The sequence below is a fragment of the Suillus bovinus genome, assembly GCF_016758785.1.
Source record: "Suillus bovinus strain UH-Sbo-P2 chromosome Unknown EDB93scaffold_110, whole genome shotgun sequence".
In the NCBI taxonomy this organism is placed as follows: Eukaryota; Fungi; Basidiomycota; class Agaricomycetes; order Boletales; family Suillaceae; genus Suillus; species Suillus bovinus.
In genome coordinates, this window is record NW_024542166.1 from 49,564 (window position 1) to 72,673 (window position 23,110).

Here is a 23,110-nt window from a genome sequence, read left to right on the forward strand (position 1 = left end):
AGTCATCCACAGCAAGGCCTATCCTCGATTCCCTATGAGTAGCAGCAAAAGGTATTCTTGTTGTTCCGTTGGTTTGAGAACATCCCTCACCCAACTTGACCAGTAGGAAAGAAGTGCTCCAGCGCACGACACTCTTGCCATCGATTATAGTACCCAAGACCGCATAGAGTTAGTGTTGTCCGACAGAGCATTCGAAAGGCTCTTCCTGAAATTCATATATCGGAATAATGGCACAAGCTATGCAGGGCAGTGTCACCTTATTTGGTCCATCAGTCAGACGCCAAGAATGGCGAGAATAAATGCACATGGTCTGGATGTTCAAGTTGGAGTGTGGTCAAGAAAAATAACCACGTTCGCCATGTGAACGAGATTCATTTGCGACAATTAAGAGCTGTCTATCTGCCTCCCTGTCTTGTCGAGAGGAATGAGAGCGGGAAAAGCTTGTCTACTCATACCTGCCATAACAAACAGCCTGGATGATCGGATCTCATCTTCCACTCTCGGCGACGTCGAAACGTACGACACCAGGCCACCGGTGTATCAAGCTTCAAGCCTGGCAGCCCATCTTCTCACTCAGATACAAGCGGCGCCAGCTTGTTCGACAATGTAGGTGTCTGCCGCGGAATCGTGGGTCTCCGAAGCCTTCCAGAAGGGTTGAATATATGCAAGCGGTTGTCTTTGGGGATAGCTTAAGGGAAAAAATGTGGATTTAGAGTGGAACCGATTTAAATTTGGGACCCTTGATTATTAGGACAGCTGCCTTGCCAGCAGATTGCTGTCGCTTGGCAGCAGCCCTTAGAAACTTATCGCCGTACATGATAGCATAAATTTCGACCCGTCGAATAAGAATCATGCTCTCATGTGTTAAAATATCTTCACGGGTTGACTCATACCCTTGATCCGACTCGTCCTCCCAGGTTTTTCCGTCAACCTGTCCATCCAACTCCCCCATGTCGAACAGGCAGGATCTCGAGAGCAATGACTCTACGACACTAACGAGCTGGAAGAGATATCTATTCACGGATATCGATGGAGACAAAGCTACCGCTCCACTGTCTGCATATTGTTTTATGACTGGTTTTATGTGCGTCTTGCGATATACTCCGTGCTTCCCAACCACTCATATCGTCCTCATTTCCAGCGACTGCTGTCTGTTTCTCTGCCGTCTTCGTGTGGTGTGCTTTCCAAACCGGAAATACTGTACAGGTGCGATCCGACATTCTTCCTCATTCAGCCCATGGTCAAACTTTTACTCATGTACTATCTATGTCTAGCTCGGGCTCGCCCTCGCCCGCCTTTTCGATGGCACACATGACTACTATTTCCATATCGCAGATCAACAAGCCCTCTGCTCTCTTCTCACATTCATCTTTGGCGCATCCATCGCCCGCATCGGCGACAAGATGGGCTGCAAAACCCGGGCATGGCTGGCTCTCGGCACCTTAATCCAGACCCTCTTCACCATGGCTGCAGCCATCGCCATCTGGAAGAACGGGCAAACGAGTGTTGCGAATTCACGCGCTGACCCTGCGTGGACCAATACGCTGTCCTTTGTCTGTATTGGCTTCATGAGCGCAAGTATGGGTCTCCAAGGGATCATGGGCAAGAGGACGAATACGCAGTTTACCACGACGGGTGAGTCTTCTCCGCATCGTTCGCTTGTTTCTTGGCATCCTATACTGAATGTTTCATTCAGTGGTACTAACGACGACTTGGTGCGAGTTGATGGCTGACCCTCAGCTCTTCAACATTCGTCGGCTTGTCGTCTCTCGAGATCATAAGATCCTTGCCATCGGCTCATTGTTCTTGGGTGGCTTTTTGGGACGTGCAGTACTCGACGCAATAGGCTCCGCTGGTGCTCTTGGCGTTGGCACGGGTTTGAGGTTTATCATTAGCATCTGGTGGCTATTTGTCCCTGGAAAGACAACGAAGCAGTGACCGTCAAGGTACATGACATTTACTGTAATCATACATAGATGAGTCGTAGATACTGATACGAGCGTGTTCAATGACATATGAGGAATTTTGATGCTTAGCGTCGATAGGAACTTGAACACATAGTATGAACAAATCTTACAGGTAGCTTCACGTCTTATAGGTTTGTAATTTTTGCGGAGATTAATGATAATCACTTGAGTCACGGGATTATGTCACATTTCTACATCCAATCGTACGAAGATGGGGCACGCACACGAACTTTAACTTGTGAAGGTCCAAGAAGTGCGTTACGCATGGTGATGTGAACTTTGTGAAGGCCATGCTTGCCCTCGACTGCTCTCCTCAGAATGTGAGATCTAGATCAATCTGGGAGCATCTCATCTACTAATGCAGAAGACACATGTACCACAGGAGTCTGCACCTCGAGGTCATGTACACGAGGAATGAGAACTACGCGGCAAACAAGTATTCCGCATCGTCCCACCCACACAACACAACCTCGTCGACCTCACCCCAATCCAACCATGACGTGGAGCGTTCCATACTGGACGGTATCGTCGCCCTCTACTGCCAGACCCATTCTCACTACTCAGCCCAATGATCAAAATGCTACCCAAGCGGAGAACCGCATCGAATGGGAAGAAGTGTCCCCCGTGTTAGTCGACTGCGACGCAGACTTTGTCAGCCTTGATGGCAGTAGGACGCATGATGACATGCAAGTACTGCACCTATCGAAGCTCCTCGAGGAAGCGAAGCAAGAGAATCGCCGTTTTGAGGAGCAGGTGCAGTCCCTGCTCAACCAATCTATGACTGAGACAAGCAGCCTTCAATCCAAGATTGCGGAGCTTCGCCAGCGGAATAAGGAGGCTCTCGCTGAGTGCGAACGGACGAAGAAAGAGAAAGAAGATGTCGTCGCTACGCTCACGAAGAAGAATGATGCCATCAAGGCAACGCTGCAGCAGCAAAACCAGGAAATGCGGCAAGCCCTTGAGGAGCTGAATCGCTCCAGCGCTCATGCTCAAGCCGAGTTAATGGATGCAAGGAACGCTTTGCTAGTGTGCCGTCAGCAGCTCACGCAAAGCTCTGCCCAACTCGAGTCCTTGCGGAAAGAGCAAACCGCGAGGATGAGTTTGACAGACAGAGTTGCTGTGCTAGAGGCCGAGCTGAAGGCCAAAGATACGGAGCTCGCCGAGGTGAAGAAGCTCAGCTCGCAGGCTAAGAGCGCAAACGCTGCCATTTCCCGTGATGACTCGACAACCCTTGTGCAGGAATTCAACAACATTCGGGCGCTACTGGCAAATTGTATCCCAGAGCGCCCTGCGGGTATGTTTAGTGCTAGTACGATGTCCTCAAGCAATGAGGTCGTCAGCGCTCTCCGGAAGCTGAACTCCGATATTCATCAAGATGCTACGATTATGGCAGAATATATGGCAGAATCCTTCGGATTTGAGAAGGGAAAAGTGAACGGGAATGAGGAGACGGCGCTATTCCAGCAAGTGGGCACGACCATTGGCCCAGGTCTCGTTCACTTCCTGGGCACCAAGAATCATAGCGAGGACCCTATCCTCATCCAAATCGCTTTCCAGACACACATCGCTCGGTACCTTTGTTGGCTCTCGACTGCATGGATTGCTAGCGGAGGCAAAGAAAGGCTTGGCTCAACTGATCAGAGTAACACCAGTAAGCCATATATCTGACGCACAAGTGCAACTGTTTACTAACACATCTGCAGCCCAGACAGTCACCACAGCGTGGAGTGCGCTATCGCATATTCTCTCCAAGCATCTCCAGTTCGATGATGCCCAGCTTTGTTCCGCAACTGCATCCAAAATCATAGCTGGGCTCGCTGACATTTTGCTTGTTGCGGGCTGTGATGGCACTCGGCCGCAGCTTTGTGATGCCCTAAAGCAAAAGTTCAGCGAGAAGGTTTCGCTGCTTGCGAAGTCTGGCATGCGCATCAATAAGGTTATCGCCAATAGCATCGATCGGGGTCTTGATGTCGTGGTAATTAAACCAGCCACATTGTTCGATTCCACGTGCATGGACGATGGGTACGATGATGGCGAACATGACAAGAATACTATGAACAACCGTGTCTTGTGTCCCACTGATATCGGGTTGCGTCAGCGCTCCAAGGGACCCAGCTCCGGAGGGAGGATTCTGTTGAAGCCAAAGATTGCTCTGGAATCTGTGGTGGATAACTTGGACGACTGAGATCAAGTGTTTCGATGCTTCCATGCCAGTGGACGCTAAGCGTGATTTTGTGTACATCTTCTGTATATCGTGACATTTCTACCTCGTGTTTCGAATAAGTATCTATCTATCTATGTGTTTTCATCACAAGGGTGAGAAAAGGCCCCTGATCGAATCTCCTACGGGCGCAGGCAAACATACTTTCTGAGCGATCACTTCACCGATAGTCTGATATTCGAAAACGCGGATAACACATGCCCGTGAGAGGTGTATGGTTCAATCATCTAGGTCGCGGGGTTCAACCTGGCAACCCTGTACGAGTGTCTTCCACTCATTCTGATTCCTGAGGCCTCAAGTTGACCCACTGGCAATGTTTGAAAGCATGAACCCAATCCCCATTTTGCGTCACTTTATACAAGGATCTTCTACTGAAACGGGCGGAGTTTCCCAGACTGAAGCAAGATATGCGGAGAGTTATAGCCGCCGGTCACAAGACGACACGTCGGGGAGGAAGAGAGCAAGCATTGGGCAGGAAGCGCCGGTCCAAATTATGCGTCCGTACCCCACAAACGAAGAAAGGAGAGTCAGGGAAAGAGCAACGATAGAGCATATGGATGAGACAGGATCCTCACGACAAACAAAGACGATGTCACACATTCCACTGTCTCAAGCCACCTCGCTGGCCACGAGACAAGGAGTGGGCGCTCCGCCACAAATCGGAGTACCGGAAAACGCGGTGAGGGCTCCACCACAGGCGGGCGCAGGCTCGTCCCGCCCACAAGAATCTCCAGCGATCTCCTCACTGCGCAACTTCAAAGCCCCCCCGGCATCGCAAGATGCTGAAGAATCCAGAAGCACAAGGTCCGGGCGCCTCCGTTCGCATGACACAACACATGATTCTTATCAGCGATCCCAAGCCTCGCCATCTTTTGTTACACGTAGCATGAGCTCTCAGGTGATTGTACGAGACAATCAAAGCCTGGAGGTAGAGCAGTTGAAGAGACAACTTGCGTCATACAAAAGGGAGAACGAGAAGTTAGTTGGTGAGCGCAAAGATGCTGAAAAAACAATCCAAGACATAACGGCCGCCCTACGTGCAGCGAGGACAGAAATACAATGGCTTCAGGATAAGCTAACCAAGAGGACATCAGAAAATGATAGATTACGACAGGAGCTGGAGGGATCTACCATTATGTCACGCTCGCTCGAAGCCAAGCTCCAAGAAACCCAATCCGTGCTCACTTCAACAAGGCACGCTCTAGACGCCGCAACAAACCAACTAAAGGCCATGTCAGAGCAAAAGGCACAGCTGCACACCCTCCTCGACGACCGTACCTTCGAGCTGAAAGGTGCACAAAGCTTCTTGACCACAGCTGACGCCTCTTCAGGGGCTGACGTCATTTCCATGCTGCAGAGGCTCAATGCCGAGGTACTCCAGAGTGCTGCTTACATGGCAGAATCGATGGTGGATACATTCTCATTCGATACGGGTGGGGTAAGAAATGAGAATGCCTATGCAGCGATCACGGGATTGTTTGGGCAGTCACTTGCGCATTATTTGGCCACCAAGAATCATAAAGACGATCCCCTTCTCATTCAAATCACGTTCCAGTCATGCTTTGTCCAAATCCTCGATTTCGTGATTAGTTCATGGACCCTGGCTAGCAGCGATCTCAACAAAATGCTCGCCAGCACATACAAAAGAATACGATGTGGTGGTGAGTGTAAACATCATGATGCGATAGTGTGTATGACGACACTTGTATTCCAGAGGCACAAGCAATTTCGGGGAGGTGGCGGGCGCTCACGAGCACATACGCCCACAATGTCGAAGAGAGCCAGCTCATCGCATCGATTACACCACAACTTGCGGGTCATTTCTCCGACATCATGCTTGCTGCAGGGTGCTGCGTAGCACCAGACGTACTTCGTGCATCAGTAGAAGAAAAGTTAAGTGACAGGATTGTACTCCTCTTCAAACAAGCCTTGCAGCTCAAAAAGATCGTGATGGAGCAGATCACGTCTGCCGACTTGAGAACGGTCACAGTGCCTTTCGAGACCACATATTCCGCAGAACAGATGGAAGATGCATACGTAGATGGACACCCTGCTACTGGTGGCGTTCGGGTGCTGTGCACGACGGATCTCGGCCTGAGGCGGATAACCAGACTGGCTCCATCAGGAGAAAAACAGTGGGATGACAAGCTCTTACTGAAGCCGAAAGTTGCGCTGAAGACAGTTGTTGATAGCATGGATGGGTAAATGGTAGTTTCATTCGAAAGTACAACGTGAGATTTTATGCTTCTTCTAACTTGATCTTTTTTGTCACTGTACATGCTTGTTCATCCTGACTTTTGTCACGTAGAAGCTGTATCACATACTTGAATGCTTTCCGTCTATATTTTTCCTCTTGTTTTGCGCTGGACTTCGGTCTAAAAGCATGATCGAGGACGAGAGGTCAAAACGCACGTGGTAAGTTCAGAACCGGCTTCTGCTCATCTTCACTGGTTTTGCTCTGTCGACCGTTAATTTCACATGGCCGAGATTCTGAGGCATGTAATGTCATGTAGGCTCGCCAGTAAGATTGTGTATGACTCGGACGCACGAGGCTTCTGCCCAGAGTCTTGCAGGCGCTTAGGGTTGTTCTTCGTGAAAGGCTTTATGTCGAGATTATGCTCTAGGATTTGATTGTCATCTGCGTCCATAAGTTCTGCAGGTGACCGAGAAGAAGTTGCTAAATGCATCATATTACGTTCTGCACGATATCACGACGACTGGTTCACGTACAAGGCCCTGGCAGCGTTTCATCAGTCATGCTCGATCTTTCACAGACTGCGATTTTCTGTTCTTTGCTCTGCTTCTGTAGTAAAGCGTTGACCGCGTCTATTAGTTCCTGAGGTGGCTGGTATTCTGCCTGCGTTAAACAGATTGAAAGCGGTCCTAAGACTAACTGCTTACTAGTGTCAAAGCCCGTGTCAGACACTTCTGTTTTAACGTGTTCAAGTTTGACGTGCTTGGATTTACTTTGGAAATCTCGTGGAGGTGTTCGCAGGATCGCCAGAGCGTCTTCGTCTACAAAGAATGTTACATGCGCCATAGAATTGCGATTAAGGTGTTGGTATACCTTCTTGGTAGGGATCTAGCTTTTTCATGTATTTCGTGACTGGGACATGTTCACCTTCGGGTGCAATTGGTTGATTGCTTTGCCGGTCCGCAGAAGAATTCCTTGACTGATTTTCGTGATTAATGAACATTCCGTGAGCAGGGTGCTGCGTAGGGGGCTCGTAAGGTTTGAATGCAGACTGTGGATAGTTAACAAAGGGATAGCGGATTCTAACCACATACAACTCACAGTGATATTAGCAGGTGTTGTGTGCGTAGTATTAGGAGGCAGATGTGTTGCTTCTTCAGATACAGGGATAGGGATTGTTGTCGGAATAGGAATTGGTGCTAGCTCAGCCTCTGGGGTAGGTAGCGGTGGTCTAGGTGGTATTGGAAGGACGAGACTGCGAATGGAGCGAGAGGGCTCAGCCCAGTCTGGTTCCGGATAAGGGGACTTTACGGGAGGTGCAGGTCCTGGATCATGACCAGGAAAATTTTCTGCCCAGTTATCTAAAGGTCTGAATCAGGCGTGCAACAAAGTAAACCCAAGACACCTAGACTCACGATTACTGGGTTCACCGTTGTTGCGAAAATTATATTCAAAGAAACAGGACGCTCTATCATCGTTCGGATTCCCATCCCACTTCTTTGAAATAATCGCCAACTTATGCTCCCCAAGAAGTGGCTGAATGTCTGTCCCCTTTGGGAGCTGAACAATGACTTCATCTCTCTGCTGTCATTAGATTGTATCCTGACTCGTATTAATATACTCACTGTCCCCATAGACAATATACATTCAACTTTCGCACCTATATCTTTGTCCTGGAGGATAAGCTGGACCCACGCCGCCAGCCGATCAAAGTCCTTCCGGTCGCGACTCTTGGGGACGCGATTCATCCCCCACGGGGTGGTGACGACGACATATTCCGAATTGCGACCTGTGTATGGGGGTCCTGTTTTACTCTTTGCCATCCAGTACTGTCGTTGGTGCCACTTTGAGTAGCAGTCTCCCCTAAGACGCGGTTAACGATAAACGAAAGGCGAATGATTACATAAACACCAGTCAACCTTTTGTCTGGTTTCCACTTTCGCGCTTGCCGCAATAATAATTGCTAGCGTCGTTACTAAAAGGCAGCAAGGCGCGTACATGTTCCAGTCGTTTGTGGAGCGAAAGACAGGAATCTCGGTTGACTCGAACTGGCATAGCCTGTTCAGGGATTTAGTACGTCGAATCGTTCACCAGTCATGCACTGCGCTGATAAACATCAAATAGTTAATGGTCACGAATACTTTAGAGTAATGACGAACAAAAGTCAAATGAATAGAATATGCAGTAACACAGTCCTGGAAGTAAGTTAGTCTCCCGACACCTCTGCCTCCCTCTCCATCCCATCTGCAATAGCTTCGAGCGCAACTTTGGGTTTCGCCAGTGTGAACATCCTGTTCTCCGCGCCTTCCCCGTTTCCAACCTTCTCTGATCTCTGCAAACCAAGCGCAGTCGTGCATAAAACTACGCCAGATTGCGCCCCGCTCCCCTCATCGAAGTCCTTCATCGATTCCGTGTCGAACTTCTCTCCAGCTGCGGCATGGGTGGGCCAGAGATCTGCCGACGTGACTTCCTCGCCCATGGCTCTGTTGAGCCTTGTTGCCATGCGGACGATGTTCGATACACGTTCGCCGAACTTCATGGTGAACTCGCGATACGCATCGTCGTAGTTCTTGGTGCAACCAGCCGCAATCATCACGATCACGAGGGTGTCGCTGATATGCGCGACCATTGTTGAATGTACCTCCGTCTCCTGGAGAGCAACCTTCTGTGCATGAGATCGAGTCAAAGCGCGCCATCGGCCGCTGACCGCCTGGCTTTCTGTCAAGCGTTTCAGTACGTTCACCCCCTTAGATACAAATTGATCCTTACCTGTTTCCCGAATGTCGCCATAGATCTCCGCTAGTGGTTGCTCAGCTTGTAAACCGTCAAAGTCCCAGGTCATTATTATCCAGCGAGAGAACTCGACTGTGGCGGCTTGCAGTGCGATCTGGATCAAGAGAGGGTCCTCCCCGTGCTGCACGGTACCCAGGAGTGACGTCATGGCAGGTCCAATCAGCTCACTGGTTCGCGCACTGGCTTCTTTCATTTCGTCTCTGTGTTCAGGCTTGCGAGCGAAATCGAAGGAGTCCGAGATGAAAGCTGCTGTCTGCATGATCTCTTGGTTGAGTTCGTCCACCAACCTGATAACTTCCGCCCCTGAAAGCGTGTCGGCTGTGCTCAGGAATGCCTGTGCACCCCGTAGCTCTCGTGTACGGTCGTTAAGAAGGGTGGTTTGATCATTGAACTTGGTCTGTAGGGCCTGCAGCTCGTTTTTCAAGGCCTTCTTTTCGGTCTCTCGCATCAGTAGCTGCTGCTGGTATGAGCTGAGATCTTGCTGCAGCTTTTGATGTGCATTTTGAAGCTTGGAGCGTTCTTGCTGGGCCTTCTCTCTCTCGCTTTGCTCTTGTAGTAACCTAGCCTGAACTTCATCGGCCTCTTTGCTGGCTTTTTTCAGAGTGTTCGTAAGCCGGGTATTTTCCGTTTTCAGGCCGCTCTTGTCTTGGACCGAAATTTGATACTCCAGCTCAAGTTTCTTCAGCTTTTCCTCTAGTGATATGCGCTTCTTCTCCTCCTCCTCCCATTTCTTCTTCCACTCAAGCAGTCGTTCTTCCGTCTTAACGTCGCGGAATAAACGTAGAGATTTCATCCAGACAAAGAACGCGCGAGGTCGACGTAGCCACCAACACATGAGGAACGGGAAGCTAGCGCTGACAAGGGTAATAGGAACAGTGAAGCCTTTAGATGGTAAGAACCCGTAGGTTGACAGGTTCATGGTCGTATTGGTCGCAAGGTAATGAACGTTCACTACATATTGAAGGGCTGTGCCATGTGGTAGAAGCATGTTCATTTCTGCCTCGTGACGCCCATTAAGGCGGCGTCGGAGGCACGCTGCGGTAGCGTTCCAGCTTGCCTCACACATCACATTGCGGACCGCATGTAGGCGTGTCGGTAGTCATTTTGTTTTCACATCAGTCGTCCCTTACTTATGATGTGGTCAGTCACAGCATGCTGCCACTAGCCCTCTGGGCCGCAGTACTTGTGTTATCCAACAATTTGGACGGCATTATATGATAACCCGGGCGTATTACGTCCATTGCACATCGCTTATATGGCCGTCCTTCTTGCGGGTGTCATTTAAAACGTGTCTCCTGTCCGCCTACTTGTAAAATGCCGCCTGCTTGCTTGTCATATTCATTGTAGCGGTGTGATCTACATAATAGGAGACGTATGCTGGAAGAATATGACAAAAGATAGTGAAAAGGAGTGGCTTTGTGGCACACTGATGGTCACGCGTGTAGCCATGGAAGTTGCCGGAACATATTTTTGGGACGCGAGCACATAGGAATATTCCTCCATGCAGGTTGGAGCGAAATGCAGGCATCAATCACCGCAGTAAGCCCATCAATTCGTGAAATACGAATTCTAAACAGAAGACAGTTTATTCATTACCAGAGCGGGGCGGTAGGCTGTTTGTGCATCGTGACTGAAGCACCTGTCTGCTTAGGCTTGTGGGGTGGCCTCGAGGCATCCATCGTCCGTTCATTTCTTGGTCTGACATTATTTCTATCTAGGAACTTCCCGTATCAGGATTTAGTCTCGCTAAATCACTCTCTGTACCGAACCTCAAGGCCTCAAGACTGACACCCTGTTATTCCTATATTAGATTAAACGTTGTAGGTGAGATGGTGAAAGTCGTGAATGGATACTAACTATCGTGAATGGATAAGCATCCATGCGGCCTCTACCATGAGGTATAAGATGGTGTGAGCAACGTACGACATCATCATTCAGTTACGCAAGAAATGCTTCCCCGTCAGCCGTATCGTGGACCAGTCCGCAAATTGGTCCTTGCCTTTGATGTTGGCACCACATACAGTGCAATTTCCTACTGTATACTTGATCCTGGAGAAGTTCCAAAGATTGAGCCTGTCACCAGGTCAGTTTTCCTCACGATAACACAGCACACCTGCTTTATCGCCGATCATTACGAATATCAGATATCCAGCCCAAGAGCACAGCGGAGGGAATTCGAAAATACCCTCTATACTCTACTACGATTCAAATGGAATTGCCCGTGCTATCGGTGCTGAAGCACGACAGGAACATGTCATCGAAAGGGCTGAGGACGAAGGATGGATGAAGCTCGAATGGTTTGTTTTGCGAACACTGGAATTCGTAAATTAACTACACTAAACATTTAGGTGGAAATTGCATCTTCGGACCAGAAATTTGGCCGCCAACCATATCACCGACGATGACGTCCCACCACTTCCGCGAGGCAAAAATCCCGTCGAGGTGCTTGGCGACTTCATGCAATATCTCTTTCGTTGTGCACGCAGCTATATCGAGGAGACTCATCCAAGCGGATCTAATCTTTGGCGGTCACTCGAGAACCGCATCGAATTTGTCCTTACACATCCAAACGGCTGGGAGGGCCCGCAGCAGAAGCAGATGAGGCTAGCTGCCGTCCTTGGCGGTCTTATTCCAAGCACAGAAGAAGGCATGGCACGTGTCCATTTGCTGACCGAAGGAGAAGCGAGTTTGCATTTCTGTGTCGCTAATATCCTGGCCTCGGATGCATTGTCGAAGACACCGATACTTGCATCTGAAGATGGCGATGATGATGACAGCTCACCCAGCCAAAGCGTTGTCGTCATCGATGCAGGAGGAGGAACACTCGATCTTAGTGCCTACTCAATGACTTTATCCCCGACACTGATCGAGGAGATTGCTGCAGCCGAATGTAAGTGACGTGTGATTGTTGGAATATGTCTCACTCTCCACTCCTTAGGTCGACTCCAGGGTTCTGTATTCGTGACTCGTCGTGCTCACGGTCTTATTCAAGGTTTGACAGCATGTTCGTGTTAGCTATGTCGCGTCCTTGTTGATCTGACTTAACAGGAAAACTATCCGGCAGTCGTTTCGGTACACCGGATTTAGTCCAGCAAATGACAGACATCTTTGACAGCACTGCCAAACTCAGATTCCGCAACCCGGAAGACCCGTCATATATCAAGTTCGGTACTGTCCGCGACAAAGATCCTCAGCACGATATCCGTAACGGTCAGCTTAAATTGAGCGGGCAAGTCTTGTAGTTTCCCATTTCGCAACCATTATATCTAACGTGCTGTTACTAAAAAGACAAGACGTAGCAAAACTCTTTGAACCCTCCATCAGCAGCATCATAGAAGCTTTCGAAACTCAAAGAAAGGCTGCAGGCACACCGATCACAGTAAGTTGACACCACTGCGCTTAATCGCAAAGTGCTAACTGACGTATCACATGAAGTTTGTATTTTTTGTCGGAGGCTTTGCTGCGAGCGACTGGATGTTCGCCAAGTTACAAACGTACTTCCAGTCGCTTGGTATTAGCTTCAGTCGACCAGACAACCATTGGTGAGCGCCAACAACTGACAAAAATCCTCGCATGCGCTTACGGACGCTTTAGCAATAAAGCTGTTGCAGATGGTGCCGTGTCCTATTTCATTGATCATCTGGTATCGTCCCGTGTGACCCGTTTCACATACGGCACTGAGTGCAGCGTCCCATTTAACCCATTTGATATGGAGCATCGTGCTAGGCAAAAGCAAGTTTTCCGAAGCGCCTCGGGAATTCTTGCTCTGCCTCGTGCATTTTCATCCATACTGACCAAAGGAACACGGGTCTCTGAGCAGCAAGAGTTCAGTGAGACATTCGCTATCCGACGGTACAATCAAGCAGCATGTAACCAAATCGATGTCGGTATCATGTCGTACAAGGGCCTTCTCCCCAAACCGGATTGGATGGATACAGAGCGAAGTAGTCACAAATTTTTGCCAATTATACTGATATTTACCGGATGAACTAGGCTTATTCTCAACGTTATGCACCATCCATGCAGACACATCGAAAATTGCCGAGAAACTCACACCCAAGCGTTCCGCCGAAGGTTCCACGTATTATGCGATGGAGATCAAAGTCATTCTTCTCTTCGGGTTGACAGAATTGAAGGCTGGGATAAGCTGGGAAGACGGGGTAAGTCATCAGTTTCCTGGTAGCATCGCTAGCCTAATCTGTGCGTTTCAGGGGGAGGAAATACGGCAAGTTCACATCCTGACATGTTCATTTCACAATTCTGATTTCCATTCACAGAACTCCAGCGGTAGTAGTTTACGACGATGAGCAGGAAGAAGCCTAGCATAAACATTCTATAGAGCCACCTCACTCTCGTGCTGTGCAGTAGGTCCGCAGCATCCTGTGGCTTCCCGAGGTTGTAATTGTACGCTCCTATTTATGGGTATAAGTACTTTCGAATTGCCAAACATGTCAAAATTGCACAATATAATATGATCCATGAGGGTTACATTAGTATTAGAAGTTCTTCATCAGTCTCCTGTGTGCCCACAGACTGATACTGATCAAACCTTGAATCATACATGCCACAAAACATGTGCTAAATCATAAATGAAGGAACGAGGGTCACGCTGCCTCGTGTAGCCCATTGAGGAGTGTTTATAATAGATGTGACCTATGCGTATCTTACGCAACTAAGACATGCCACCTCGACAAGCATTCACTGGCTCGTGTCGCAAGCTTGTCTTCGCGTTTGATGTCGGGACGACATTCAGTGGTGTCTCTTACTGTTTCCTCGATCCTGGGCAAGTTCCTGTTATCCAGGGCGTAAATAGGTGCGACAGCGTTTCAAAGTGCTGCAGAATTATTTACTTACTTGGACACAGATTCCCAGCCCAAGAACACGTCGGAGGAGATTCCAAAATACCGTCCATCATATGCTACGACCCAAGTGGCACTGTGCGCGCTGTAGGAGCCGAAGCAACGCAAGAACATATCGAAGAGGAAATTGACGATAACGGATGGGTGAAGCTGGAATGGTTGGTTTCCACAATCCACCAGTTCTCGCATAGCTTACTGACCCTCATTCGTACAAAGGTGGAAGCTTCATCTTCGTCCTAGAACTATGGCATCTTCTCACGTCACAGACCAAGACATCCCGGCCCTCCCGCAGAACAAGACTGCCGTCCAAGTCCTCGCTGACTTCATGCACTACCTGCATCAGTGCGCCAAGAAGTACATTGAAGATTCGCATTCAACCGGTGCGGACATGCTGCGCTCTGTCGAGCATACGACCGAGTTTGTGCTTAGCCACCCGAATGGATGGGAGGGGCCGCAACAGATGCAGATCCGCAATGCAGCAATCATGGCGGGGCTTGTACCCGATACGCCAGAAGGCTGGTCAAGGATCCATCTCGTCACCGAGGGCGAGGCGAGTCTTCACTATTGCCTTGGTAGTGGTCTCACTGCCAACGGATTTCAAGTAAGGCTTGAGATAGGCTATCTAGGCAAGAAGCTTACCAGAGTTTTCAGAATGACGAGGGTATCATTATTGTCGACGCTGGTGGAGGAACGATCGATGTCAGTGCATATCACATGACAGCAGCGCCATCCTTCGAGGAGATCGCACCTGCAGAGTGTAAGTCTGATCAACACAACTAATCATGTTATTATTTTAACAAAATTTTCTAGGTCGCTTACAAGGATCCATCTTCGTAAGCCGTAGGGCCAAGACAATGCTCCGAGGTAGTGTATTAGCGTTGTCCTATAGTGTGCATGTTTGCTTATGGGCTGCAGAGAAACTCCGTGGATCACAGTACGGAGGCGAAGATATGGTTTCTCATATGGCTGCGATTTTTGATTCAACAACAAAGCAACGATTCGGAAATGAGAACGACCCAGCATACATCAAATTTGGTACCATCAAAGACAAGGACCCTAGTTTCAACATCAGATCTGGGCAGTTAAAGTTGATGGGGTCAGGATACCTATCATCCATCAATCCAAATTTCTCATATCCCTTCAGGTCCGATGTAGCGACGTTATTCGAGCCATCTGCAGTGGCTATAATCGAAGCGATCGAAGAGCAGCGCCATGCTGCAACCAGGACTATCAACGTCAGACTCTTTCCTTTGCCTGTTCCACTTAACTGAAAAAACCTAAGACCGTTTTCCTCGTCGGTGGTTTCGCAGCTAGTGAATGGCTCTTCCTGAGACTACAAGACCATTTAAAACCATTGGGATTCGATTTTTGTCGACCTGACAGCCATACGTGCGTGTTCCTTTTCCAGAAGGAAGCTGACCAAGGTGACCAGTGAGTTGGACTATCCATAGGGCTAAGGCGGTGGCGGATGGGGCCGTAGCATTTTTCCTGGATCATCGTGTCTCTGCACGTGTCGCCAAGTTCACGTATGGTACACGCTGTGCGACACAATTCGACAGGAACGATCCTCAACACAAGCTGCGTGCCAGCATGGCTGTCCCACGCCCATCAGGCAGGACAGTCCTGCCTAATGCATTTAGTACAATTCTGGCCAAGGTGACGACTTGTTATCGCATGTTATGCATATGAGGAATCACTGATACACACATTGCAGGGCACGGCTGTATCCGAGACAAAAGAGTTCAGCAAGAGTTTTATTACGGAGGTAGTAGATCGCTCTGCATGCAATATGATTGCCACGGAGATCGTATGCTACAGGGGTGACAACCCCAATCCACGATGGACAGATTCGGAACCAAGTGCGTGTGATGATTTCCAAATGCCGCGCATCGCTGATCCTCAGGGGACCCAGGCATGTTCTCGACCTTATGCAATGTGCATGCGGACACGTCGAAAGTGGCAAGCAGCATCAGCCCGCGACGGGGTTATGCTGGACTGCAGTTCTATCGCCAAGAGTTTAGTATCATCCTCATGTTTGGCCTGACGGAGCTACAGGCGCAACTTTCTTGGAAAGAGGATGTAAGTGCCTCTCGTGATCTTGTGCCAAGATGTATGGTATTGATGCACCTGCGACGTCTAGGGGATTGAACAAAGGTAAGAAAAGCAACCCTTTGACTTATGGCATTAACTGCACGGATATTGGATAGGTCACCAGCCACTGTCGTATTCGATCAAGTGGTCGAGACAGCCTAGCAAGCTATCCAATGAGGCATCTTGAGTCGCACGCCAGATATTCATGTTTCCGAGGGATCATTGTATTAGTAGCATTTCACTCGCATATTGTACGTGTGTTTCAAATGTATCTTGACCTTAAGCTCCTGTGGACTCCGTGAGAAATTCTATGGAGTCATTAGTAGTGCATTGCGTGATCGAGAACTTTCGACTCACCTCGAGTCAACTCGAACGCCGCAAATGTGCTCGCTCCAGCGGGTATGCTGGTGAAGTTGTCAGTATCTCAAGACGTGTAAAAACAAGAACACCCTAACGTTCTTAGCACTGATGCGATACAGGAATCATCATAATGAGTCCCATGACGTGCGCATTAAATAATTTGTTTCACTCACGCGATGGCGACAGACCGCGGAAAAGCCCCGTTCTAGCGGCGTGTTTGTCAAAAGAAATGCGAATACCAGGAGGAGGCAGTCTTACATTCCTGATTCGGCTATAACCATCCTGATTTCATTGGTCATATATTTCCAGGGCTTGCCAGTCGGCGGTGTCTGGCGCAACTGGATGCGAGACTTTATCACATCTACCAAGAAGTTAATATAGGTAAGAGCCTCATCAACTGCGCTCCGTAACTTGCCTAATGGGTAGCAAGATAGCCAGTATGCGAGCTGCAGAGTGTCAAGATATTGTAAAGTAATCAGATCGTGCGACATACTCCGCCAGTTGAACCACTAGCAAGAAGGGCCCAAACGGGGACTTTATCCCCATATTGCCTCTGAAACTGTCGCTTCGAAAATTCAAACGCTACATGAAGTTAGACAAGGAGGTGCCCATGAGCGCCGAGATCGTTACCTGTGTAAAATCTAGATCACCCTCAATGTCAGGACTCCTTGCCAATACAAATAAGGATGAAATACCCTGCATATGCTGGTATCTCTCTCGCAACTGTAACCTGCAATACTGGTCAGCCAAATTTGCTACAAGAACGTGATATTTGCGGATACCCAGTAGCCTCTCATGACACCTTTCCGAAAGCCCCAGTCTCTCCACATCTCCTTTGCGACATCTCTGAGTTTCTTGTCGGTGGCAGCGCCGTATTGGCCTTGCATGCGAACTTTAAACATCTCGACTGGATAACAAGATGTTGAAATGCTTGAGTTGCGAAAGCGAATGTGCAACAAACCTGGACTGGCAAGAATAGCATTTGCAGCTCCAGCCATTGCTCCTGCCATGGCGATCTCCTTCAAGGAGAGCTGTGGGAATGGTGAAACGATACGTTTAGAGTACACGTATGAGGCAAATAGCAAGGAGTTGACCCCAGCGATTCCAAGAAGGGGGCTGGCCATCCCTGGAGTAGAATGAGCTTTCAGAATAACGCAACACGTCATGTCTAATGCTAACCTTTGTATAGCGCAAAGAAACCCTCTTTTCGAACAGTTTGTGCAAGAACATCCATAGGTCCTTTCTAAGCTGGCCCGTGAGCTGTCCAACTCTAAACCTATGTATTCACATACAAACATTCCCTCTGCAACTTATAGCTCAGTATCAGACATTTTATCACGGACGGTTAACTGACTCGGAGCGATTTGTGCGCGTGTCTTGACAGTATCAAGTGGTTGGCCTACAAGGACTTGAGCGGCGCCGCCGACGCTGCCAGCGACTAAATCATTTACGGTTGAGAGGTAAGGCATGTTTGGGTAATCGGTCTGGAGACGATGGAGGGCGGCAGAAGACTAGTTATGTATGTACATAATCATATTGGAAGGTTGAGAAGACGTGCTTGAGACTGACGTGATTATAGCGGCTGCAAAGTCACACGCTGGGTCAAGATAAGACTTCCTACTATGCAACATAGCTTGCCAGCTATGAGTGCATCTGCTGCAAAGGCATCTACGAAAAAAGTAAGTCTCCCACCGAAACTTTTCTTCGCAATCTTGATTTCTGTAGCAGGCATTTCGGAAGGGCAAAAAGCCAGAGCAAGACGGTCCACCCCATAAACGACGGAAGCTCGACCGATCACAGGAGTCTCCAGACTTGACCTATGTTTCCTCACAAGATCAATCTACTTCCGCATTTAAAAGAGGAACTTCAACTTCAACTATCAATCCCGAACTCGCTGTCGACTTTACGACCCGAGAAACTAAAAATGGCGAGTCTCTTGCGACACTGCGCATGATGATTTTCGGACGACTAGAGTATACGTCTACCCAGTCAGAGTGGGTCATTTTTACGCAAACGGGGAGTCTGTATGGAATCTCATTTGATGGCTAGTCCAGGAAAATACCTCGCAATCGATTGCGAGATGGTAGGCGTGGGCATCGACGGCGAGGAGTCGTCGCTTGCGCGCGTTAGTATTGTTAATTATTGGGGCGCAGTTCAACTGGATGAGTTCGTGAAGCAGAAGGAACGTGTTGTAGATTATCGGACTAAGTGGAGTGGGATACGTCCCTCGGATATGGTTAGAGGTAGGTAGGTTTTACTTTCTGCACCATGTGGTCGAGCTAATGTCACCTCTAGCTAAGCGATTCGAGGAGGTGCAGAAAACAGTCGCGGCTTTGACCAAGGATCGCATCATAGTGGGACACGCTGTGCATAACGATCTCAAGGTTAGGTTTAATATATGTGTCCCTATTCCTGTAGCTCACTGATAAGCCCTCAGGTTCTATTACTATCGCACCCGGGTCCATGCATACGGGATACGCAACGCTTGGCAGCAAAACACAACGTAACCAGTAGTAAACGCCCTGCTCTTCGCAACCTCGTAAAACAAGAACTCGATGTTGTTATCCAGGGAGGGGAGCACTCCAGTGTAAGTCTCCTATCGCACTAGCCCCTGAACTAATTTTCATCGTGACACTCGGGCAGGTCACAGACGCTAGGGCAACGATGGCCGTGTTCCGACTACACCGTAAAGAGTGGGAAAAGGGATTCAAACCTTTGCCCGCACCTGGGACTGGTGCGTCCAATAAACGGAAACGTGTCGAGAATATTGAACTAGCTACGCCTACCCCACTGGGCAGGGGGAGGAAGGGCGTCAGTTCTGGACTTTCTACAATAGTGAAACGGATACCACAGACGAAATCGAAAACTGCAGTCAAGACTGCTAGCAATAATTGGTGGACCACCCTGGGTGCTAGCGACATCGCAGGGAAGGGTTCCATGAAGCTGTAACATTATCATTTTTTGTTCGGTTCATTATCCACGAGACAGGTTTCCCACTATCGAATATTGATCAGATATCGGTGGCTCGCTGATTTAAATTGACGAGCAGTTTATCAGATAATACTGAGCGCAGTACCACCTGCACCCTGTACTCAGGTCCCCAGGTTGTGAGTGCTAAGGACTGAGTAATGAGACAAAGAGCGCCGAAAACTGGCTGCGCTCTGCAACTTCGGGTTTCGCGAGTCCAAACGTAGTATAGGACAACGGGAAGGCGATAGAGAGCATGAGAAACGTGTGGCCTTGCCCAGCCCAGCGGTAATAACAGAAAAAGAACATAGCCGAACTTCGTAAGAGCGGTCCAGCCATACATTCTACTAGGACGTTCACGCATTTCGTACACGTGCAGATGTTAATGCAGACGGCCATGAGTTGATAGACAAGCAAAACACTGAGCACAATAAGACCAAGAAGTCTCGACACCGTCGGCAATTTTAAGGATGAGAATTCTGAGTTGCGAATACCCCTAGATTCTTAGCCTTATCGGAATTTTTGGACAACACGCAGACACTGTATACAAATGTATGTGAAAATTATGTACGATTGGATGTAAGATATGATATGATGCGAGAATTGCGGGGGTGCGGGGAGGTTGGTAAGGTGTAGATATCTAGGTTAAAAGATGAATTTAAACATAGTTTAGTTATCGAAGGATGGATCCTGAGCCGGAGACTTAATTGTGCTTGCCCCATCGCAAGATGCCCTCATATATCGAGTACATCACCGCTGCGTTAGGGACGACACGCATTAGATGCGCACTCAGTCCACCATAAAGGGAGCGGGCTCCCTCTTCGGCGATGACGATCCGCAGCGTTTGCCACAGACCAGTATACTTCACGACGCCGTTCACAGACGGTTGTCGTAGTCGTGTCCGTAGAACCTGGGCTGCATGAGGCAAAAAATGTGCTTACTGGCCTAAAGACGCACCTCATGGGGATATGTGATCAAACTAGCAACACACTTCGCAGTCCCCGCACTGCCAAGCATCCCAAACCACTCGGCCATACCTTCACGACCTTCAGTGCCTGCGGATAACCTTTTCAGGCGCTCATAGAGCACCCATTGAATGGTGCCCTCTGTCACACCCAAATAGCTCGCACTCAAGCCCTTGTAAAAGCCTTTAATGCCCTCCTCACGGAAGATTTGGGTGATCATTTTGTAACTGCTTCCAAAGGCGCGTGAAGGTCCAGCGGTTGCTCCTGAACTTGCACTTGCGAATGAGGATGAATGTCGACGTGCCGATGCTATAAGCTGCAGGCGCGTCTTGACAACCCATATGGGATTTGTTATCGTCCCCGTTACAATACCAGCAGTTGCAGCTGCGGCAAGGTGTACATAAGAGTTTTCTTGTCCGTGGTTAAAATGATTTGCAATGATTTGCTTGCCGTTACCGTACGTGTAGAAATTGATCGAACGAGCGGGTATGACACCGACTAGAGTTGGTCCAAGGCCTTTGAAAAGCGCTCTTGGAGACTCGTCCCGGTATATGTCACTAAATGAATGGCGAGACAACTTCAACATTTAATTATGTGTTAGGAACGGTAATTGCACGTACCGTAGAATATGTCCAGTCTCAACAAAATTCCACAGCAAACCACCTGAACGCTGCGGGAGCGCCGCAACACCACCCCCTACGACCCCGACTGAAGTGTGTTTTTCCCTAAAGAGACTAGACTGCAACCGCGTCTTGACAACATCAAATGGGCTCGTGACAATTGCGCCGCACATTCCACCCAGACTAACACGTCAAGAAAACACGTCAAGAAACCATATTGTACGCATACGAAGCGTGAGCTTACCCTCCGGCTATGAAGTGTTGCCATGATCTTGATGGCAGAAGATTACTGGATGAAGTTGGGTTTGTCGAGGTTGAGGGTACACCAGCCATGGTATCGATCTAGCGAATATTCCAGTTATGAGCAAGTAAGAACTTGGGCAATTTTAGCGACGGGCTATTACAGGTCACGTGGTACTTGAAAAAAAACCTTAGGGGAAAATTTGGTCGTGGCCCGTGGGAAGGGGAGGCTCGCAGGCGAGTCGGCCTTCGGAAGTCGGAAAACTATCCCAGCTGGGGGAACTTCGCCTCTGGAGTCTGGATGCCTCTGGAAGTACTGAAACTTCGCCGTGTGCCACTGGCTTTCGGTCAAGACGATTGAATAGTAGGTGAGACAAAGTGCTAATGAGACCAAGATGGGCAGCGTTCAATAATACTGGCACAGTTGATCTTGAACAACATTGAAACTGCTCGCGCATCATCACGAAGTTCCAACAGAATTCAAAGTGGTTCGTGAACCTGGTCCAGACTATCTAATTTAATTCTCGAATGTAGTGGTACCCCTACCCTACCCGTACCCGCGTCACGGGTTTGACTAGTACTGGCAATGTATCACAATTCTTCTTTGTCACGACTTGCTATCAATTGCCCACCCTGTGCGCAAGTTGATGATGGAGAATAGTGCTGGTGACACTGTACTAATACAGGTATGTTTTTATTTATATCTTTCTACTGCTTGTTTTTAATTTCTTGCACTCGGCTTCAAGTTCATTCGTCTGGGTTTGTCTGTACTCGTTTGAATTTGTCTTCATTCGTTTTCACTCCCTTGGACTTGCCTGCACTCGTTTGTACCCATATGGGCCTGTCTACATTCGTCTGGGCTTGTCTGCACTCGTTTTTACTCGCCTGGAGTCACTGTCGCGATATGCTGCTTGAACTGCCGACTCAATTTCCACCGGACCATGGGCGGCAATTCGGCATTCCACCATTCTAAGCGCGCAGGTGAGTCATGATTGAATCCTGGCTACATAGCAACCTCACGCCAGGATTCCAACAATCCATGTTATCGCAGTATTCGCTCTTTTTTGAGCAATATTTTCCTTGGGACGCACATTTCGCACCCGCAACCATAGATGCTTTCAAAGCAATGACAACGACGAGCATGGATAAACGGATTCTATACGAGGTAATATGGAATCTTATGAGGGAGTTCTCAAATGATATCTCTGAGGATGGGGAAACACTGTAGGTCGACGACCAGCTTTTATACCATTATTGTCAGTTCTGATCGATTTGGCAGAATTGTTACTTGCATCATAATACGAGAGTCGAAGCTCATTCCTGTTGATATTTTGATCTGTGGTCGGGCGATATCTCATACCATTTTTCTCGTTTGTTACTTCCTTGTTGCAATTCGCATATATCATTAACAGGTTGGTGTGACTCTGTAGGCAGAATGTGCTACCGGCCGGTTCTGCCAAACCACTTCTGCCCGGCAGATGGCGGAATGATGAACTATAGGAAATGAAATTCACCTCAAACTCAGAACATCGATGATGATCTTGCAGTCCCGAATCCATATCGCTTGATGAGATCAAGGTAGTACTCGTCCACCGACTTCATCAAAGGTTGTATAAGCTTATGTGCATAAAATGCCCCGGTCACAGCCTGCTACAAACCTCAAGCTTCACTGGTCTTGGCGCCCATGCCACTGCAATATTACTACTTGTTAGGAAACCAGGTGTGTAGTAGGCGTGTATTCTTACTACCCTTCCCCGGGCCACAGAATATCATGGTGTTTGGGTTCAAGACTAGGTCTACTACCTTTCTTGCTCACAACTTGAAGTTGCAGGT

The 23,110-nt window shown here is 48.7% G+C and overlaps 9 protein-coding genes across 9 annotated transcripts; 5 read left to right on the forward strand and 4 right to left on the reverse strand.

Annotated features, from left to right (window-relative positions):
- Positions 1–950: 950 nt before the first annotated feature.
- Positions 951–1,938, forward strand: EDB93DRAFT_1095187 (uncharacterized protein; the record flags this gene model as incomplete). The annotated part of the gene is made up of 4 exons (XM_041446671.1): positions 951–1,077; positions 1,142–1,206; positions 1,275–1,635; positions 1,697–1,938. 4 exons carry the CDS (start codon positions 951–953, stop codon positions 1,936–1,938), a joined length of 795 nt encoding a protein of 264 aa, XP_041301928.1.
- Positions 1,939–2,137: 199 nt separating this feature from the next.
- EDB93DRAFT_1181291 (uncharacterized protein) lies at positions 2,138–4,281 on the forward strand. The gene is made up of 3 exons (XM_041450658.1): positions 2,138–2,602; positions 2,667–3,618; positions 3,671–4,281. The coding sequence occupies exons 1-3, from the start codon at positions 2,573–2,575 to the stop codon at positions 4,150–4,152; spliced, it is 1,464 nt and encodes a 487-aa protein (XP_041301929.1). The 5' UTR covers positions 2,138–2,572; the 3' UTR covers positions 4,153–4,281.
- Positions 4,282–5,323: 1,042 nt separating this feature from the next.
- EDB93DRAFT_105881 (uncharacterized protein) lies at positions 5,324–6,644 on the forward strand. The gene is made up of 4 exons (XM_041444788.1): positions 5,324–5,480; positions 5,546–5,849; positions 5,903–6,419; positions 6,497–6,644. Exons 2-3 carry the CDS (start codon positions 5,582–5,584, stop codon positions 6,391–6,393), a joined length of 759 nt encoding a protein of 252 aa, XP_041301930.1. The 5' UTR covers positions 5,324–5,480; positions 5,546–5,581; the 3' UTR covers positions 6,394–6,419; positions 6,497–6,644.
- On the reverse strand, positions 6,590–8,205 carry EDB93DRAFT_1256070 (uncharacterized protein; the record flags this gene model as incomplete). Its single annotated transcript, XM_041453888.1, has 8 exons — positions 6,590–6,678; positions 6,737–6,865; positions 6,919–7,041; positions 7,090–7,203; positions 7,256–7,433; positions 7,484–7,743; positions 7,798–7,963; positions 8,008–8,205. 8 exons carry the CDS (start codon positions 8,203–8,205, stop codon positions 6,590–6,592), a joined length of 1,257 nt encoding a protein of 418 aa, XP_041301931.1.
- Positions 8,206–8,588: 383 nt separating this feature from the next.
- On the reverse strand, positions 8,589–9,968 carry EDB93DRAFT_1095150 (uncharacterized protein; the record flags this gene model as incomplete). The annotated part of the gene is made up of 2 exons (XM_041446666.1): positions 8,589–9,100; positions 9,152–9,968. 2 exons carry the CDS (start codon positions 9,966–9,968, stop codon positions 8,589–8,591), a joined length of 1,329 nt encoding a protein of 442 aa, XP_041301932.1.
- A 1,156-nt stretch (positions 9,969–11,124) lies between these two features.
- Positions 11,125–16,182, forward strand: EDB93DRAFT_1095170 (uncharacterized protein; the record flags this gene model as incomplete). Its single annotated transcript, XM_041446668.1, has 20 exons — positions 11,125–11,258; positions 11,320–11,472; positions 11,524–11,904; positions 11,953–12,065; positions 12,114–12,167; positions 12,224–12,413; positions 12,464–12,554; positions 12,611–12,717; positions 12,770–13,119; positions 13,202–13,379; positions 14,040–14,192; positions 14,251–14,635; positions 14,686–14,791; positions 14,845–14,922; positions 14,983–15,130; positions 15,179–15,269; positions 15,317–15,423; positions 15,486–15,690; positions 15,749–15,893; positions 15,947–16,182. The coding sequence occupies 20 exons, from the start codon at positions 11,125–11,127 to the stop codon at positions 16,180–16,182; spliced, it is 3,405 nt and encodes a 1,134-aa protein (XP_041301933.1).
- Positions 16,183–16,293: 111 nt separating this feature from the next.
- Positions 16,294–18,060, reverse strand: EDB93DRAFT_105001 (mitochondrial carrier). The gene is made up of 14 exons (XM_041444668.1): positions 17,840–18,060; positions 17,778–17,788; positions 17,665–17,728; positions 17,447–17,611; positions 17,268–17,392; positions 17,181–17,215; positions 17,116–17,126; positions 16,979–17,067; positions 16,901–16,931; positions 16,744–16,846; positions 16,659–16,690; positions 16,581–16,590; positions 16,483–16,529; positions 16,294–16,433 (listed from the first exon to the last, which is right to left on the reverse strand). Exons 1-14 carry the CDS (start codon positions 17,952–17,954, stop codon positions 16,405–16,407), a joined length of 867 nt encoding a protein of 288 aa, XP_041301934.1. The 5' UTR covers positions 17,955–18,060; the 3' UTR covers positions 16,294–16,404.
- Positions 18,061–18,081: 21 nt separating this feature from the next.
- On the forward strand, positions 18,082–19,585 carry EDB93DRAFT_1234304 (MipD protein). The gene is made up of 6 exons (XM_041451328.1): positions 18,082–18,164; positions 18,211–18,479; positions 18,535–18,728; positions 18,781–18,869; positions 18,923–19,072; positions 19,129–19,585. Exons 1-6 carry the CDS (start codon positions 18,108–18,110, stop codon positions 19,432–19,434), a joined length of 1,065 nt encoding a protein of 354 aa, XP_041301935.1. The 5' UTR covers positions 18,082–18,107; the 3' UTR covers positions 19,435–19,585.
- Positions 19,586–19,910: 325 nt separating this feature from the next.
- On the reverse strand, positions 19,911–21,522 carry EDB93DRAFT_1332172 (mitochondrial carrier protein RIM2). Its single transcript, XM_041455238.1, has 5 exons — positions 21,468–21,522; positions 21,282–21,412; positions 21,038–21,220; positions 20,410–20,974; positions 19,911–20,362 (listed from the first exon to the last, which is right to left on the reverse strand). The coding sequence occupies exons 2-5, from the start codon at positions 21,368–21,370 to the stop codon at positions 20,156–20,158; spliced, it is 1,044 nt and encodes a 347-aa protein (XP_041301936.1). The 5' UTR covers positions 21,371–21,412; positions 21,468–21,522; the 3' UTR covers positions 19,911–20,155.
- Positions 21,523–23,110: the final 1,588 nt, after the last annotated feature.

Excerpts from the sequence above, each read along its gene's own strand:
- EDB93DRAFT_1234304 (XM_041451328.1), top strand. The coding sequence starts at position 18,108 with ATGCAACATAGCTTGCCAGCTATGAGTGCATCTGCTGCAAAGGCATCT. Across the intron at positions 18,165-18,210 it reads CAAAGGCATCTACGAAAAAA|CAGGCATTTCGGAAGGGCAA; the intron begins GTAAGTCTCCCA and ends TGATTTCTGTAG. Across the intron at positions 18,729-18,780 it reads TCCCTCGGATATGGTTAGAG|CTAAGCGATTCGAGGAGGTG; the intron begins GTAGGTAGGTTT and ends TGTCACCTCTAG.
- EDB93DRAFT_105881 (XM_041444788.1), top strand. The coding sequence starts at position 5,582 with ATGGCAGAATCGATGGTGGATACATTCTCATTCGATACGGGTGGGGTA. Across the intron at positions 5,850-5,902 it reads CAAAAGAATACGATGTGGTG|AGGCACAAGCAATTTCGGGG; the intron begins GTGAGTGTAAAC and ends CTTGTATTCCAG.
- EDB93DRAFT_1332172 (XM_041455238.1), bottom strand. The coding sequence starts at position 21,370 with ATGGCTGGTGTACCCTCAACCTCGACAAACCCAACTTCATCCAGTAAT. Across the intron at positions 21,221-21,281 it reads CAACACTTCATAGCCGGAGG|TCTGGGTGGAATGTGCGGCG; the intron begins GTAAGCTCACGC and ends TTGACGTGTTAG. Across the intron at positions 20,363-20,409 it reads TGATCACATATCCCCATGAG|GTTCTACGGACACGACTACG; the intron begins GTGCGTCTTTAG and ends CATGCAGCCCAG.
- EDB93DRAFT_1181291 (XM_041450658.1), top strand. The coding sequence starts at position 2,573 with ATGGGAAGAAGTGTCCCCCGTGTTAGTCGA. Across the intron at positions 2,603-2,666 it reads GTGTCCCCCGTGTTAGTCGA|CTATCGAAGCTCCTCGAGGA; the intron begins CTGCGACGCAGA and ends CAAGTACTGCAC. Across the intron at positions 3,619-3,670 it reads AACTGATCAGAGTAACACCA|CCCAGACAGTCACCACAGCG; the intron begins GTAAGCCATATA and ends ACACATCTGCAG.
- EDB93DRAFT_105001 (XM_041444668.1), bottom strand. The coding sequence starts at position 17,954 with ATGCCTTACCTCTCAACCGTAAATGATTTAGTCGCTGGCAGCGTCGGC. Across the intron at positions 17,216-17,267 it reads GTGTCATGAGAGGCTACTGG|GTTACAGTTGCGAGAGAGAT; the intron begins GTATCCGCAAAT and ends CCAGTATTGCAG. Across the intron at positions 16,691-16,743 it reads GTTATAGCCGAATCAGGAAT|AACGGGGCTTTTCCGCGGTC; the intron begins GTAAGACTGCCT and ends ACACGCCGCTAG.